This window comes from Oreochromis niloticus, linkage group LG20 (assembly GCF_001858045.2).
Source record: "Oreochromis niloticus isolate F11D_XX linkage group LG20, O_niloticus_UMD_NMBU, whole genome shotgun sequence".
Lineage (NCBI taxonomy): Eukaryota > Metazoa > Chordata > Actinopteri > Cichliformes > Cichlidae > Oreochromis > Oreochromis niloticus.
In genome coordinates, this window is record NC_031984.2 from 24,086,327 (window position 1) to 24,101,593 (window position 15,267).

A 15,267-nucleotide genomic window follows, 5' to 3' on the forward strand; every position below is an offset into this window, starting at 1 on the left:
AAAATCGCAACTGCCTGTGCAAGAAAGGATATTACACGTGATACAAGGCAACTAGTATCACTTGGTTCTTTTTACAGGAGTATAACGTCAGCAAAAGGACAGCTTCACCTTCTGAAGAGACAGGCAAAAATAAAACCCCTCATTATGGAGCAAGAATCCAATAGGTGTTGTTTTGTAAGTACTACACAGACACTCTTTTAGCGTAACACGCAGCAGAATTCAAAACACTAAGCTGTGTCACATTTAATTAGAAATAAGAGCATTTTGGGGTTGAATCTCACGGCTCACATGGGTGCTTATGTTGGTGGGGGTGACAGGGGACGACGTCCTCCAGCACGACCCATACATCTTCCAATTCCTTTAATCTAAGTTTAAGTCATCAATCAGGACTTCATGGTAAAATTCACACTTTTTGTTCAAATGAAAACATTTTAGGCAGTCCCAGTCTGACAACCTCAGTGTCTGTAATTTCTCACCTTTCCTGCTCTTCCTTCCTGCCCTTTACCCGATATCTTTCCTTTTTCTTTCACCATGAGCTATTTCACTTGATTTGTGTCTTTTACTGATTCACCTCTGTGCTCTCCCCTTGGTCTCTTACTCACTGGCCTTAATTCTTTCTCGAAGCAGAAAAAAGACCCTTGTTTTCTTTTTTCCTTCCTGAACAGCCTGTTCCAGGCTCTGAGACAGTGCAGAGGGGATCGTTCTTGGTACTTGATCCCCGTGATCAAAACCACAGATTTTCCATTGTGCTCAGCCAAGGCTCCATTACTTTTAATTATACTACATTCCCGCTCTGGGGAATGTTACAGCCTGATAGGAATAGATTAAATCATGGCAGCAGTGGAGTTTCTAGCAGTGCTTTCTGAGTGAGGATTATCCGATACTCAATTTAAACTTTTTTTAATATTTGTTTGTGCTCAGCACAGTGAATTAAACATCGTTACTGTGAGGACCTCTCTTCTCAAGCAAAATAAAGATCTGGAAATCCAGCTGTGAGACAAAAAGCTTTTGCACAGTTGACAGACTCCAGAGTGAGTCCACATAAACAACTTCCATGTTAAACTAAACTAACCTTCATTTTCTTGCAGCATCATGTTTAAAAAAAAAGTAAGAGATGCCTTCAAGTCAAACCAGCCTTGTGCTTTATTGTTAAGGTTTTTGTGTGGTATTTTTAAGTGTATTGTTTTCTGTGTTAGATTTAAACACATTTTCTTCGCATAGATATATTAATGACAATTACGCTATTAACAAAAAAAGCATGACAGTTTTTTTAATGTTGTTGAGCTGAATTTAAAGCTAAAACAATCCATTTTATATGTCTTTGTATGTTCTCGTAGCACTCTGTGAAGTTCTGTGACCTACCAGGACAGGAACTATCATGGTTACAACATTTTAAGCGTCAAACCCACAATGCAGCGCTCTCAGCTCTCTCCCTGCTCATTTGTGTTGAACAGGAGGGATTTGTGTATGTCGTGTTCATGTGAATGTGCGCCAGAGTGAGCGTGCAATACAAGCAGCATTGCATCACTCTGAATTTAGCATATGTATGTGCGAGTCCCATGAGTGTCTGAGCACAAGCACATTATATGAAAGTCCAGAGCGCACATGTGTTTTCGTGTGCATGTTTGTGTGTGTGTGAGAGAGTGTGGCATTTCATTATGCATGTGTATTCTCACATCTGCAAATCTGCACGTGCTGTAGTGTGTGTAGGTCTGACCGTGAGTGCGCATGTGTATGTTAGTACGCATGCGCAATCCCCCCAGCAGGGACAATCATCACGGCTCGTGCCCACAGTAGGCAGCCTTACCCTGAGGGTCTGTGACTGAGGCCTGCCTGACGAGATGCTGCCTGACTGACTGTGGAACCTGGATGATTGCCTCCTCCACATACGCACGCACACACACACACACACACACACACACACATACATACTAAATAAATGCAAAGATCCTTGCACAAAGAGCGCAATATACAAGGAGCATGCACATTAACATCTGCACAGAGCTACAAAAGCATGCACGGCTGCACAAATGCACACCCTGTGATGTACACCAATGTGCATAAAAATACACAAAGTGCATATTCTGGTCTACAACTAGTAAAATCCTTTGTTCTGTATTCCTGTTTAAGCAATCCATCAATCTTTTGCCTTGGAAAAGAGCTGGTCGGGAATGTGTAAAACCTGCCAGTCGTGTCTCGGTATGTGTTCTCTTTTAGTAAGAAGGAAACTGTGTTCATTCAGTGTGGGTGTGAGAACACGTAGGTGTGTGATTTTTTTTTTTTTCTGTGTCTAAAGTGTCCATATATGAGGCTCTGCATGCATGCAGGTCATCCCTGCACAACCACGTGTGTGTATAGGCGTGGGTCAGTGTGTTGGGTACGTGCATGCGTTGTGATGGAGAATGTGTGCAGGTACATCCACTTGGCATCCGTGTCTGACTGGGCCACATTGTGTGAGGCCTGATGCTAAGCCAACATGACAGAAGCAAATAATGTCTGCTCCCGTTATCTTCTCTTCCCTCTCTGCCCTGCAGGAACCTTTTAAAGGGCCAAACACCGACAAAAACCCACATGCATTTATGAAGTGCGCATGGAACGTCCAAATATGCATTCAAAAAAGTATGCACAAAAGTGCACATCTAACAAGAACACAAACTAAAAACATGTGCTCGGCCACAGCCGAGCGTACTGTATTCTACTGAGATTTGGACAAAAAATAGATCCATCAAATGCACAACCATTGGCTTTTATGGATAGCAGCTGCGCCAACTCAAATGCACAGCCATAGTTACAGTATACAAACACATATGACCCACTTCCTGTAAATATGACCTACTACACCACCAAGCTGCTGCTCCTTCTCAGGCTCTCCTTTAAATGTTTAATGAAGTCTTTCACATTGCCTGCCCACTTTACTATATGCAGGTTTCGATCGCGTCAAATGATTAATAAGTGTAGCAGTTTTGTACTTTTGTTTTGGGGGGAGGGGTATTGGTGACTGACATAAGTTGCTGTTAAGTGTGAACCAGGATAACAATGTACTTTTTACAGTACATAAAATTTAGCATACAATATAAACTAATTCTATTACTTTGCTTGGCCCACACAGCCTCCAGAGACCTCAGTAGCAAAGTTTGGTGTCCCAGAGGAACTCACCTCCATGCCTGCTCCCACCGCGGGCTACAGCTCCGCTTATTTACACTACACCCACAGTGCCCTGACACTAAACCTACACTCAAACCCTCAGAACTAATCCTTTTTCTTTGTTTATGCGAGTATAGTTATAGATTTTTCACTCTCAAGAGAACAGAAAATTTAGAAATTAATAATGATTGAAACTACCAGCAGATGCATTGTGTCATTTTCTATAACTGTGCACTACTGCTTTAAAACTTATTACATATTGCAATGCAAATTAGGATTTCTTAGCATGTTTTATAAGACAAACTTGATGTGACTAAATAGTGAATATAGGAATGGAAGCTAGATTCCATTTTATTGAAAATGCCTCCCCTGTTAGCAATGTTTGAACCAAGCTGAATAGTGCTTCGAGTCCATGAGCTCGCTTCCTGATCTCCCCCTCATTAGGGGTCCTTCCTAACAGGCCATTCACTGTAGAGGGCTGTCCATTCCGGTGCCTGCACGTATGTATGCTGCTCTCCACCTGTCACCTCGTATCTGTGCCTCCACCTCCGTCAACCTGCTTTCAGCCCAGCAACCAGCCAACCAACCAGTATAAGCCTGTTGCTAGGGCAACGGCTGTCTAGGGGATACTTCTTTTGTTTCCCACACCTCCTTTTCCTCATCCTTCTTTCTATCTCTTCGCTACTCTTGCTATTTTTCCTCTTAAATTCTCTTTGCTATCTTTTTGCCCATCAATATGTCTGTCTGCTGCTCTCCATCTGCCTCTCTTTCCATTTCCTCCTGTCTTTAGTTTCACCAGCTGGAAGATGGACACCACCACTGCACAACTATTAAAATGTGCTTTTCTTTCATACTTAAAAACTGCACCTGGTGTAAACTGCTAAAACTCACAGATAACCTCCCAATTACATACTTTACAGTGCCTTAAGACATTTAATTTGTATAGACATTTACCACAGGCAGACTTCTGTCCCCGTGCCATTTAAAGGTTCAGATACAGCACTAAGTCAACCCAAAGTGGTCTCTGCATCTTTACCTAAGGTCCTCTGAGAATTGTGGGAACCTGTGTGTTCAACTTAACCTGCACACATATAAATAAACTGTACTACGTGTATTACAGAATTAGAAACATCATCAGTTGCCAAATACTCTAGAAATCAGCATCCCTCTTACATTCTGTTCCCCCATCACAGCACATAATGCAGTCCCTTGTGAAAGCAGGGTTTCATTATTCATGCTGCCACAAGCAGTACCACTTACTATGTGCTGCCCTCTTGTGATCAAACAGCGGAATATCACAATGAGGTCATTTTTCATTGATCGTTAAGCATTCCAATTTTCCGGAAGTGACAAAATAGTTCCATAAGAAGTCTTTCCCATTTAAGAAATAATGCGTGCAGCACAGAGATAATTTAGATCCATAAATATTTCTGCCTGACCGTGAGACAAAGAGTTAAAGACAAAACTAATGTTTGACTTGCACAAATAACAAGACAAAAAGTTGCACCTATGCACTTTTTACACCATAAAGCTTACTGCTAAACTTTCACACACACGTTTTGTTTCTTTTTTGCTTTTTTTAATGCCACATCTTAATTTTTTTGAATAATTAACAAAGCTCTTTGAGAACTGATTAAGATATTTCCAAGCAAAAGCTCCAAATAGTTACTGGTTCCAGATTCCCCAACACGAGATCATTAATTGCAGCCCCAAAATTTACAGTATATGCTGTACATGCAGATATTTGTATATCTGTGTTTGTCAACTTTATCTTTCTGTAGTCGACTTCCTGTTTCAATGTTTACCATGCCATTGGTCCTCTGAAATGATAAGAATGAGGCTAAAGGTGAATAGTGATCCACAGGTGAAGCAGTGTGACTCAAACAAAATCATCCAGGAAGCAGAAATCCTACATCAATGTGCATGTTGATGAGCAGTTAACCACTGCTGGTTAGATTCCACTGGACACATAAATTCCCTTTGGGTTTGTTTAGGACGTAAAAATCTGTCAATTAAAAACATTGCAGATCTTTCCGCTGTGGTTACTCCTTGTGGCAAGGGAGCTGTGAAAAGTAGCTTGCTTAATGTTAAATTTATCGTATAACAAACAGTTTTTCGGTAAACAAAGCAGGATTTAAATCGTTTGTGTGAATTAAATTCCCTTTCATCATTAACTGAAAAATGCTATCAAACAGTTTTCAAACAAGTTTAATGTGTGTGTGTCTATGTGTGTGTGTGTGTGTGTGTGTGTGTGTACCATGTTTACATATCTTTGTGGGGACCAAAAATTGGAATGTTACTATACTTGTGGGGACCAACAGCCCTTATGGGGACAAAATGCCCACCCCCACAAGTTTGAAGGCATTTTTGAGATTCAAAATGTGGTTTTAGTGAAAGGGTTGCAATTAGGTTATGGTTAGGCTTAGGCTAAGGGTTAGGGTTAGGCATTCATTTTTGAATATCACAGCGACTCACCTGTGAGGATATTCTCAGCCATGACTTTGACCTGAACCTCCAGCGAGTGCTTGGAGGTGTACGTGATCTCAGCAGTGACGTGGGCGACCTCGCCAATGAACACGGGGGACAGGAACTCTGTCTTCTCCACCCGAACCAGAGCTGCCAAGCAGCGGTCCTATACAAGACAAACAGCAGACTCAAAACGTATACACACAAAATCACAACATTTGACTGCAATGGCAGGAATCTGGAAATTGCTCTGCTGGAAGATCAGAGGGAAATTCTGGTTTTAAATCCTGAGTCGCTGAGTTGATTCCCCCAGTTACATGACTGTACACTGAGAGATAAAAATAATACCACTGAGCACGGTTGTATAGTCCAAATGAGGTTAATGATGTGTACAACTACAGATGTCACTGTCTGTGAGGCACTGTTGCCTTGCAGCAAGAAGGTCCTAGATTCAAATCCAGGCTGGGATTGTGTGTTCTCCCCAGTGTCTGCATGGATTCACTCTGGGTGCTCTGGCTTCCTCCCAGAAAGACATGCACAGGGTTTAGATTAATTAGAGATTTTAAACTGGTTTTAGGTGTGAATGTGAATGGTTGTCTGTCTCTTTATGTCAGCCCCGTGAATGGCAGGCTATGTCCTACCCCAGCACAATGAATAAGTGGAAGAAAATAAAGAAAATAAATGGATGGATGGATGGATGGATGGATGGAAACTTCACTAATTTGATGAATGAATATGTTTTTAATGCTGGTATAACTGCAAGTTAGACAGAAATAACTCCCTTTTGACATTTTTTTATTTTCTTTATTGTGTTTTTAATGACTTTTTCACATTTTTTCACATTTTAAAACTTGAGTTCTAAAAGTAATGGTTATCATTTCTTAGTTTCTTGCATTAGTTTCTGTCAATTTACACTTATAGTACAGAAAATTTCAACATTGTTATTCACAACATATTTTAGTCTCTTAATTCAGGTGCTAAAAAAGAAACAGTACTGCAGTAATGTATATTATTTTGGGATTGCTCTGTTCTGAGGGACTATTGGAGAGAAATACACAACGCTCTACAGTACATTTTCCAATGTGAAATACCCCTTGAGAGTAAGACTATGTTTTTTGGACACGTACCTCAGGAATGGCCGAAAAGCGATAAACATTTAGTAAATATTTTGCTGGTGGCCTGTAAAAAGGGTATTACCAGAAAATGGCTATCATCGGAGAGCCCAACTATAAATCTATGGATGGACATCACAATGGACATTTATAAAATGGAAAAGATAACAGCTTTTGTTAATCATAAATTGGATAAATTTACATTATATTGGGAAAAATGGGTCAAATATGTCACGCCTCATAGGCCAGATTTTACTTTCACAAACCAGTAGTTATGAAGTATGAGAGTATGTAAGAGTAAGATCACTCCCTATCAGTACATATTTATTTTTATTTTTTTTCCTCTTCTTTTTTTTTTTTTATTTTTTATTTTTTTTTCTCTGTCTGTTTCTTTCAATTATTGTTATGGTTGTAAGTTTTTTTTTTGTTTGTTTGTTTGTTTGCTTGTTTTGTTTTTTTTTCTTTTTCTTTTTTCTTCTTATAAACAGGATATGAACTAAAATATTATTTCGGCAATAAGGGCAGACAACAGATGCAAGAAGTATCCCCATGTGATGTATATGTTATGAAGGTCTGTTTCTAAATGTCTATTGAAAAATAAAAAATTATAAAAAAAAAAAAAAAAAAAAAAAAAAAAAGTAATGTATATTATATATTGACACCTCTCTGCCACTAAAAATGAACATTAGCGGAACTTATTGAGAACTTCCTTGAGTTCAGTTATCCAACAGTACAATAACACAGTCCAGAATGACAGTGGCTGTTGTCTCTTACCCCGTTCTGTGTGTTGCAGTGCCGCGTGCTGACAATGCATCCAGCTTCCTCTATCATCCTGAGGATGTTGCCACCGTGGACGTTGCCCACAATGTTGGCATCATCTGGTCGCATAATCCTGCAATAATAAATGAATGCATTACTATGATTCAATTCAATTGTATTTACACAGCGCCCAATCCCAACAACAGGCGCCTCAAGGCTCTTTATATGACCCATGACTGTAGGTCTGATGACACATTCAAATGTGTCATTATCTTTTTATTACATACCACCAACTGTATTATAAGCTTCCTGAATAGTGTTATCAAGCAGTCCACACAGTATGTTTTCCTTCTTGTTTTTCAGTTTAAGTCACCTTAAGGTTAAGTACCTATTAACCACTAGTTTTCTGAAACTTTGTCCAAAAAAACGCAAAGACAAAAATGAGAAACTTTTTTTTTAAATGCCAGAAAGTCACTCATGTGCTGCATGTTTGCACATAACAAGCTGATAATGCAGCTCTCCATGTCTCCACACTGCATCACTACTTCAAGACAGTATCATTATCGCTGACAGTGCATGACGTGGCTCCACTTCTTCAGTGTACGGATAAACGAGTCGTACCAGTTATACCTGGTGTAATCACTTTACGCACTGTTAATCCAAAATGTACAAATGTCAAACCACAATAATGCAGTGCACCACTGCACTGACTAATTCTGTGACACACATGGTTAAGGGTTTGATTTTGTGTGTGTGTGTGTGTGTGTGTGTGTGTGTGTGTGTGTGTGTGTGTGTGTGTAGAACAAAAAGCGAGATAATAACTTCCCATAAAACTCAAAAATTCTCAGTTTTCTATTTACTAGATTTCACAAAACTCCTCACCATATGTAGGAAATGACTAAGAACCAATACAAAATGACTGAAACAGACTGTGTGTTTGTGTGTGTGTGTGTGTGTGTGTGTGTGTGTGTGTGTACGCATAAGCAACCAAGTACCTGCTAAGCTGATTTTTGGGACACTTCCAAGCTCCAGTCTTCTCACCCTCCCTGACATCTTTGCTTACTTGCTTACTTTGACTATGTTGCTGTTTCTCCACCACTGCAGTCGTCTTATCGACTTCATCTGAAGCCTGACTCTGCTGAGCCCTAGAGCAATCCATCGCTAAACACGGTCTGGCTCTCAGTCTTCCTCTCTCACCTACTTCCCCTGTGTATGAGCTCTAAGATCCCAGCTTTGGAGATTTTGAGATCTGACGTTGATGGTCTGAGTGATGTCATGGAGTATTACCGCTCACACCACATTAACTGGTCAAACTGGATCTCAGCAGTTGATACAAAGACAGACAGGAGTTATCTAATAAAATATGTCATCATCACACTGAGGTTTGAGTCATGCAGCTGACAGAGTTTGACAGTGACAAATCTGCCAAGATGTCCTGAGACACATGTGAAGCACCAGATGGATGAAACTTGTCTCAGATGCTTAATTCATGAGAATGTTTCTCCACTTTTCTATAGTAAAGACTAAATTTAGAAATTTAGGAAACAAACTGAAGATACCTGGCCAAGATTACAACCACCCCAGTACCAACTAATACAGTTTAATATGTTCAACAGAATAGCAGGCTTAAAAAAGTAAAATAAAGAAAGGCGAGTCCACGAACCTTTCAAATCACACTTACGCACCTCCAAATCAGGATGTAGTTGATTAATCACTTGTTTACTCATGTAAATCAACCAACATATCTATAATACACAGATTATATACACAGGTGAGTAAACATTAAAACTGACGTTGTTTCTGGTTAGAAGCAGCACCACTGGACTAACCATACAAACAATATATAGATGACAACTAAATGAAAATGCAAAATATTGCTGTTAATGGGTGCCTAAGACAAAATCTTCTGCCTGTTGAAACAAACTCTTATTTATTTATTTCATTTTACCTGCATCGAGAACAATGATAGCTGAAATGCCGAATTAGCTTCACAAACTGGAGTCTCAGTGTCATTTCTCTCCCAGCCGTCCACAGAACAAGATCACAGCACATGTGTGAAAGTGATTTTGCATCCAAGTGTTTAACTGCAAGCATACTTACATTACCACGTAAGACAGGCATTTGCCAAACACACTCACACCTCCATCCACACATACATATCGCTGTATGTATAAACAGTAAGGGCCATATTGTCAAAGGATGTTGTCTTACCACTCGGTGTTCTCCTATTCCGTAGTCCCAAAATAAATTGTTTATATTTTTTAGCTTTTCACAAAGCTGCTGTAAGAAGCTTCTAGAGAGGAACAAGCTAAACTCTGAGCAAACAGTTGGAAAAAATATACCTTCCTAGTGTTTTGCAGAAAAGCAATGTGAAGTTCTTAATAGTGCCAAAATGAAAACAGACCAATAGTCAAAACATATTGGATATGCGGCCAAATGCAAGTCAACAATATAAAGAGCATATTGCTTCCAAATGCACTCTAAAACTAATCATGAGGGCGCTTGGATGGATCCTGTTTAGCTTCTTATTGCAGCGAAGAAATCACAAGGAGCGCATCTTTGATAAAAAGTCAGTAAAGCTGACTTAAAGAAGAACAAGATGACTAACTTCCTGTAAATGCACACACACCCACTTTTAACTGTTCAATGACGGTAAAGATCATTGTGCAAAGACAGAATATCCAATGGATCAGTCAGGGTAACTCCTCAGGAACCTAAATGACTAACAAAAAGAGCCGTCCTCTGGACTATACTGGGTGTTTACAGTCATAGTGTTGTGGTAAAGTGGCAAAGTGGACATGTTATTAAAAAAATTTTATGCAGTACACATTTTCCTTATGAATTGAACTTTAGCTCTGGAAATATTTATTCAGTCATTTTACACTCCATTGATTAAAATAGGCACCTTTTCTGAAAAGCTTTTATGGCAGAGGGCCATGCTGGGACGTTCACATAATAAACTTGCACTTCCTGGCCTTGCTCCCTGTCATTTGTGCACAATGTTCACGAACCTGTTGACATCAACTCTGTAAGAATTTGTTTTTGAGCACATAGAGGTGTTTGCCAGTGCAGCAACAAGAGGAAGGAGAGAAGAGAGCAGAATGAGTATACCACGAGGATTTTGGGTTTAAGCTGGGCTCTCAGTGACTTTTCCACACACACGGCCCAAAAGGTGACGTTCTGGTGATTGAATAGTTTGTTTTTGTGCTTTTGTAAAGGACTGAAACACTTTCAGCACTTATATGTTGAAAATATGCACTCATACTGAATTATGTGATTTATCTAGAAGCTGGTGCACTGAAGCATGATGAAGATGATGTATTCGATAAGTGAGTGCACCTTTTATACAGTGAATCATCCAGTCAGTCTGTGACGACCTGTGGTTGGTGGGATTCTTTTCTTTGCTCTTTGCTTTTAGAAATTGCATGGTTTTCATGTTAGTTTAGCAAGGCTAAATCTGTTTTGGGCTTGTGGTAGCATAATTGAAGTAGATAGTGTGAGTTTATAGCATAAGCTTAAATAAATATGTTCACTGGCCCAACCTGTGACTGCCGCCTTTGTTTTCTGTGATCATTAAAGATATTCCCATAATCTTTGATGATCACTGTATTATTATCACTGTAAACATTACATTTTTTATGTTTACAGAAAAGAAGTTCATATCCAATAGAACTACTAGCTTCTTACTGCAACATCCCAGTAAGTGGAAACTTACTCCTACATGGCCAGTCACGTTTCAGTCACCTAAAGGTTTCAACACATCACTCATGCAAAGCCAGAAATACTTGATATCCTCCACGGGGGGGGGGGTGGATCAGACCCAATGTTTACAGAAACTTTTGAAGTTATGACTCACTATTACTAATACTGGCTGGCTTCCGGGACTCTTCCGAAGACCTTGGTAAACTTCTCAGAAACTGAACACTGAGCAGTGAAAAATGAGAAAAGAGATTATAAAACTTAGATAAACGTAAAAAGAAAAATGAACATGGCCCTATAATTGTCATAGTGACTTATATAAGTATAATATGTTGCTGTTTTAGAATAATTTAAATCTTTTTTTGATTGTGCGTTATTGGTGTTTTTGTCGTCTGTTCTTCTGTTTTTACTTGAGAGAATGTTTTATTTTCCTTTTTTTTCTTTTCTTTAAATGTAGGCATATATTTCTAACAGAACAGGGGTGTGCAAGAGAAGTTTGGCTCCATCTACGGGCGAGCGCAAGTACTACCACATATTCTCTGGAAAATTACGCGCCGTTGAAAGGTATTTTAATAGCTCGCAGTCGTGCCCTTATTATCACAGATGGCTGTTTGCTTTCTGGGCTCTACATCTGTTCATCATCTGAGGAAATAAATAAAGGGGCAAAGTGCGGACTGATTAAACTAATGTCCAGACAAATTGAGTCACGCGATAAACTTTCACGCGATAAAGTATTTTCTTTTCTTGGAGTTTGGGTTAAATGGTTCCGACTGTAGTGGCCTTCGTCCTTGGCCGTGTTTCGCCTGTCCTGACGGAGCTAACCGCGCTGAGGTCATCACTTGCGAAACGCGGCAGAGATGGTCCGCACCTCTGACGAAGCTCGCACACTAAACATCCTGAAAAAAACGGCGTCTCGTGTTTTATACAACAGCACACGACAAACATCTTGAACCAGCGGCTGAACTCGGGCGATGGCGTCTGCGCAAAAATATAAAAAGAAGCAGAAGCAGATTATCTGGGTTATCGTCCTGTCAGCAGCTCTCACGCAACTACGCCGGTAGCCGCGTTGTTCTCGTCATTTGGCGACCAGCAGCACGTTATTAGCATGTGTGTGAAGGTAGCACTCGTGTAAATGTGTCTTATTAAACGTCCTACCTGCATATCTGAAGTGGGGATGCTGCCTCGCCCGTCTGCGGTGCCGACATGGTTCTGATGCTGATGAGCTCTCGGAGGCTGTCGGTCTCGTGTTGCAGTGAGATTCGTGTGTGATGTGAAGGGAAATCACTCTCCCGGCGTCCGCCGGCTGCTGTGGTCACAGTGTCTTTGCGAAATGGCTCGATGAGAGGAAATGTGCAGAGCTCATAGAAATTACCTGCTAAATGTTTTGCAAAATCTGTTCTTTCAAATTGCCCTAAAATAATAAACTATTATATTATCGATATAATGAGCTAGAGAAGATCCTTTGCATTCCATAGCTTCCTAAATAGGTAAATGAGAAAGGCATGTTTGAGAAACAGAAACCTCAGCTATTTCAATACCTATAATCAGCCAGAGGAGGGCAGCAGAGACCACACTTTCTCAAACTTTATCCATTTAGAAGCATTATTTTCTGCTGCCTGCTGTGGGCGCATTTGACCTCAAAATGCGTTCCAGAGTTTCTGCAGCCAATGGCGTCAGTTTTGTTCACATCTGCCTGACAACTGTGTCATATAATACTTTGTTCATTAACAATAAAATAATGCATTCAATTCTCTGCGCCACGTTTTACCTCAATGTCAGTTTTTTAATGTACACACTGATGCTGCATTGTCTGCTTCCTTCCTGGAGGACAGTTCATAAGTCAGTTCATACTGCAGGTTTTGCTTTGCAAATTTGCTGCGTGCCTTGTCCTGCCCCTGCCCTTAGAATTTAAATCACAGTCATATTTGTGTGTGAAGAGTCCAACGAGCATTTTTCCTTTTATTACTGAGTAAACGATGCATATCAATAAACCTGTAAAAGACCAGAAAGTCTGAGCAAAAACAACGCGAGATCTAACTAGTTTTATTTATTTATTTATTGTACAACATATACAATACAGTTTTGCCGTAAACAGCAAAAATACAACACATCCCAACAGAGATACTCACTGCAGACATTTTATGTCTACAAAGTTCATCTGCACAGATTCAGGACTCTGAAGTCTGTTGTGCAAATTCATACATAAACTGACCCTTTGGGTCTTACAGGGCTGTTTCAGTGGCCCCTGATTACTTAGTCCGCGACGAGGACTAAATATTTAACGTATACATACATGCAGATTTTAGAAAAAATTGAAATATACACGACTGTCTACACTTGTCAGCTTATACAGGACAAAAGACTCGCGCGCAAAAACGAGTATACAATACTCAACCAATACGATGAATTGTTGCTTTTCATCACGGAAACCAAGCTCTAAATCACTGTGTGTATTTACAGGTAATGCTCGCTCAAGATTATTCCCAACATTAAACACATTACAGTCTTTTTACAGCTGTCGGGAAACCACTTAAGAAATCTACCAAGGTCTCCACACTGCAGCGCTGGCAGTCTGCGGGTCTGACTGCGCTTGGTTGGGGACCGCTGCGCTGCTGCGTTGCTGGCTCCCCACCCTGGAGCTGAAGCTGGATTTGATGCTCAGGAGTCTCTGATGGATCTGAGGCAAAGTCATCGAGCTCTGGGCGCAGCAGTTCAGGCAAGTTGGGGTGACGGTGGTGGATATGGACTGCTGGACAAAGTCGTTGATGCGCTGGTGTGCGTCTGAATCCAAGTTGGTTTGGGGAAGCAGAGCAGATACGCGTTTGAGGCACGCATTATAACCTTCCCCGTAATTCTCTACAGAACCTGAAAAAACAGATACATTTTAGATTTGCTGTTCATCTAGTCTGTTGTTAATACGTTTAGAAATAAAAGGGTTAAGAAAGTCATAGATAACTTACTTTTAGTGTTAGCAGGTGGAATGTCACCAAGGAACCGAACGGTCATTTCCAGGATGTCTGCTTTCTCAAGCTTGGAGTAACGAGACTGCTGGAGACAAAAAGGAAAAGAAGATGTTAGATGCATGAGTCAAAATGCTGTGCTGACTATAGTCAGTTACATCTGCAAAGTGAGTGTAATGAAAATGTAAATTCAAACAACTTACATCTCTGCCTGTGAGGGGGACGATTAGGCTTTTTAAGCGGTTCAGACTTTCGTTAATACGGGCGCGTCTTCTTTTTTCCATTAGTGGTTTCATAGTCTGAAACAAAAGGACACATAGAATTTAGTATTCATTCATTACAACATGTGTGAAGTATCCGGTAAAATATTTAAGGAAATGAAACTGAATTTAGTCACTTCGCTTACCTTTCTCAGTTCAAGAGCCTCTTTTCTTTTGGCAAGAGATAGCTTTGGGGAAAAAGATTGGAGAGCTTCGCATGTCATGTTCGGAGACATTTTCAGCGTCGTCTTTGTGCCAGAGTAGTGTTCAAAGCCAAGATAGGCGAAGTTGTGCCTCTAACGGCCAAGTACAGGGGTATATATCCAGGTCCGTGGCGTCGGTTTCCGTGCGTCATGGGTACGCCCCCAAGCCGCCACAAAACGATTTGAACTGGACCCATATTCTACGAAAACAAGACAAAAGCATCACATTTAGTCAGATAACCATCTGTCTTTTACTTTAATCCAAGCGTAGCTGCGGTGCGTGTCTGCGTTATGATCCATAAACCAAACAAAATCTGCGCCAAAAAGCTGAAGAAATTTGTGCGTAAAGAAGCTTCCAGTTTTGATGCTAATTCATCAAATATCCATTCATTGAGCCATACATTTTACATCATATTTTAAATGTGGTGTTTTAATACAAAGAGAAATTCATTTTTTTTTCTCACACAGTTGATGGAACTGAATTTTGTTTTGTTTAGAAAACACATCATTACTGGTGCGTAATGACGCAGTGCTCTGAGATGTCTGGAAAAAAATATAGGCTATAGAATTCATTTTTTCTTATTTAGCTGTGAGACATCACAAGCTACGTATATAAAATCACATTTTATCCGTATTTTCACTTTTCAGTGGCTTTTATTAAGAT

The 15,267-nt window shown here is 40.1% G+C and overlaps 2 protein-coding genes across 5 annotated transcripts in view; both read right to left on the bottom strand.

Annotated features, from left to right (window-relative positions):
* acot7 (acyl-CoA thioesterase 7) overlaps nt 1–12,721 on the bottom strand; it is a 51,360-nt gene extending 38,639 nt beyond the window's left edge. For 2 of the 4 annotated variants that reach the window (XM_003444783.5, XM_005478291.4), the window contains exons 1-3: nt 12,336–12,721; nt 7,497–7,614; nt 5,620–5,776 (exon numbers count right to left, since the gene is read on the bottom strand). In XM_003444783.5, coding sequence (XP_003444831.2) covers nt 5,620–5,776; nt 7,497–7,614; nt 12,336–12,385 — 325 coding nt within the window. In that variant the 5' untranslated portion in view covers nt 12,386–12,721. Of the gene's footprint in view, nt 1–5,619; nt 5,777–7,496; nt 7,615–8,476; nt 8,711–12,335 lie in introns of those variants that run through there. The other 2 variants (XM_005478290.4, XM_005478289.4) reach the window with 1 other exon arrangement.
* Nucleotides 12,722–13,357: 636 nt separating this feature from the next.
* Nucleotides 13,358–14,658, bottom strand: LOC100694854 (transcription factor HES-2-like). The gene is made up of 4 exons (XM_003444867.3): nt 14,547–14,658; nt 14,344–14,439; nt 14,141–14,228; nt 13,358–14,045 (listed from the first exon to the last, which is right to left on the bottom strand). Exons 1-4 carry the CDS (start codon nt 14,634–14,636, stop codon nt 13,720–13,722), a joined length of 600 nt encoding a protein of 199 aa, XP_003444915.1. The 5' UTR covers nt 14,637–14,658; the 3' UTR covers nt 13,358–13,719.
* Between the last annotated feature and the right edge of the window lie 609 nt (nt 14,659–15,267).

What these genes read in the sequence shown, in the direction of transcription:
- LOC100694854 (XM_003444867.3), bottom strand. Translation starts at nt 14,636, where the DNA reads ATGTCTCCGAACATGACATGCGAAGCTCTCCAATCTTTTTCCCCAAAG. An exon ending in TCCCCCTCACAGGCAGAGAT is followed by an intron (nt 14,229 to 14,343) that starts GTAAGTTGTTTG and finishes TTTTGTCTCCAG; the next exon opens with CAGTCTCGTTACTCCAAGCT. An exon ending in TCCACCTGCTAACACTAAAA is followed by an intron (nt 14,046 to 14,140) that starts GTAAGTTATCTA and finishes CTGTTTTTTCAG; the next exon opens with GTTCTGTAGAGAATTACGGG.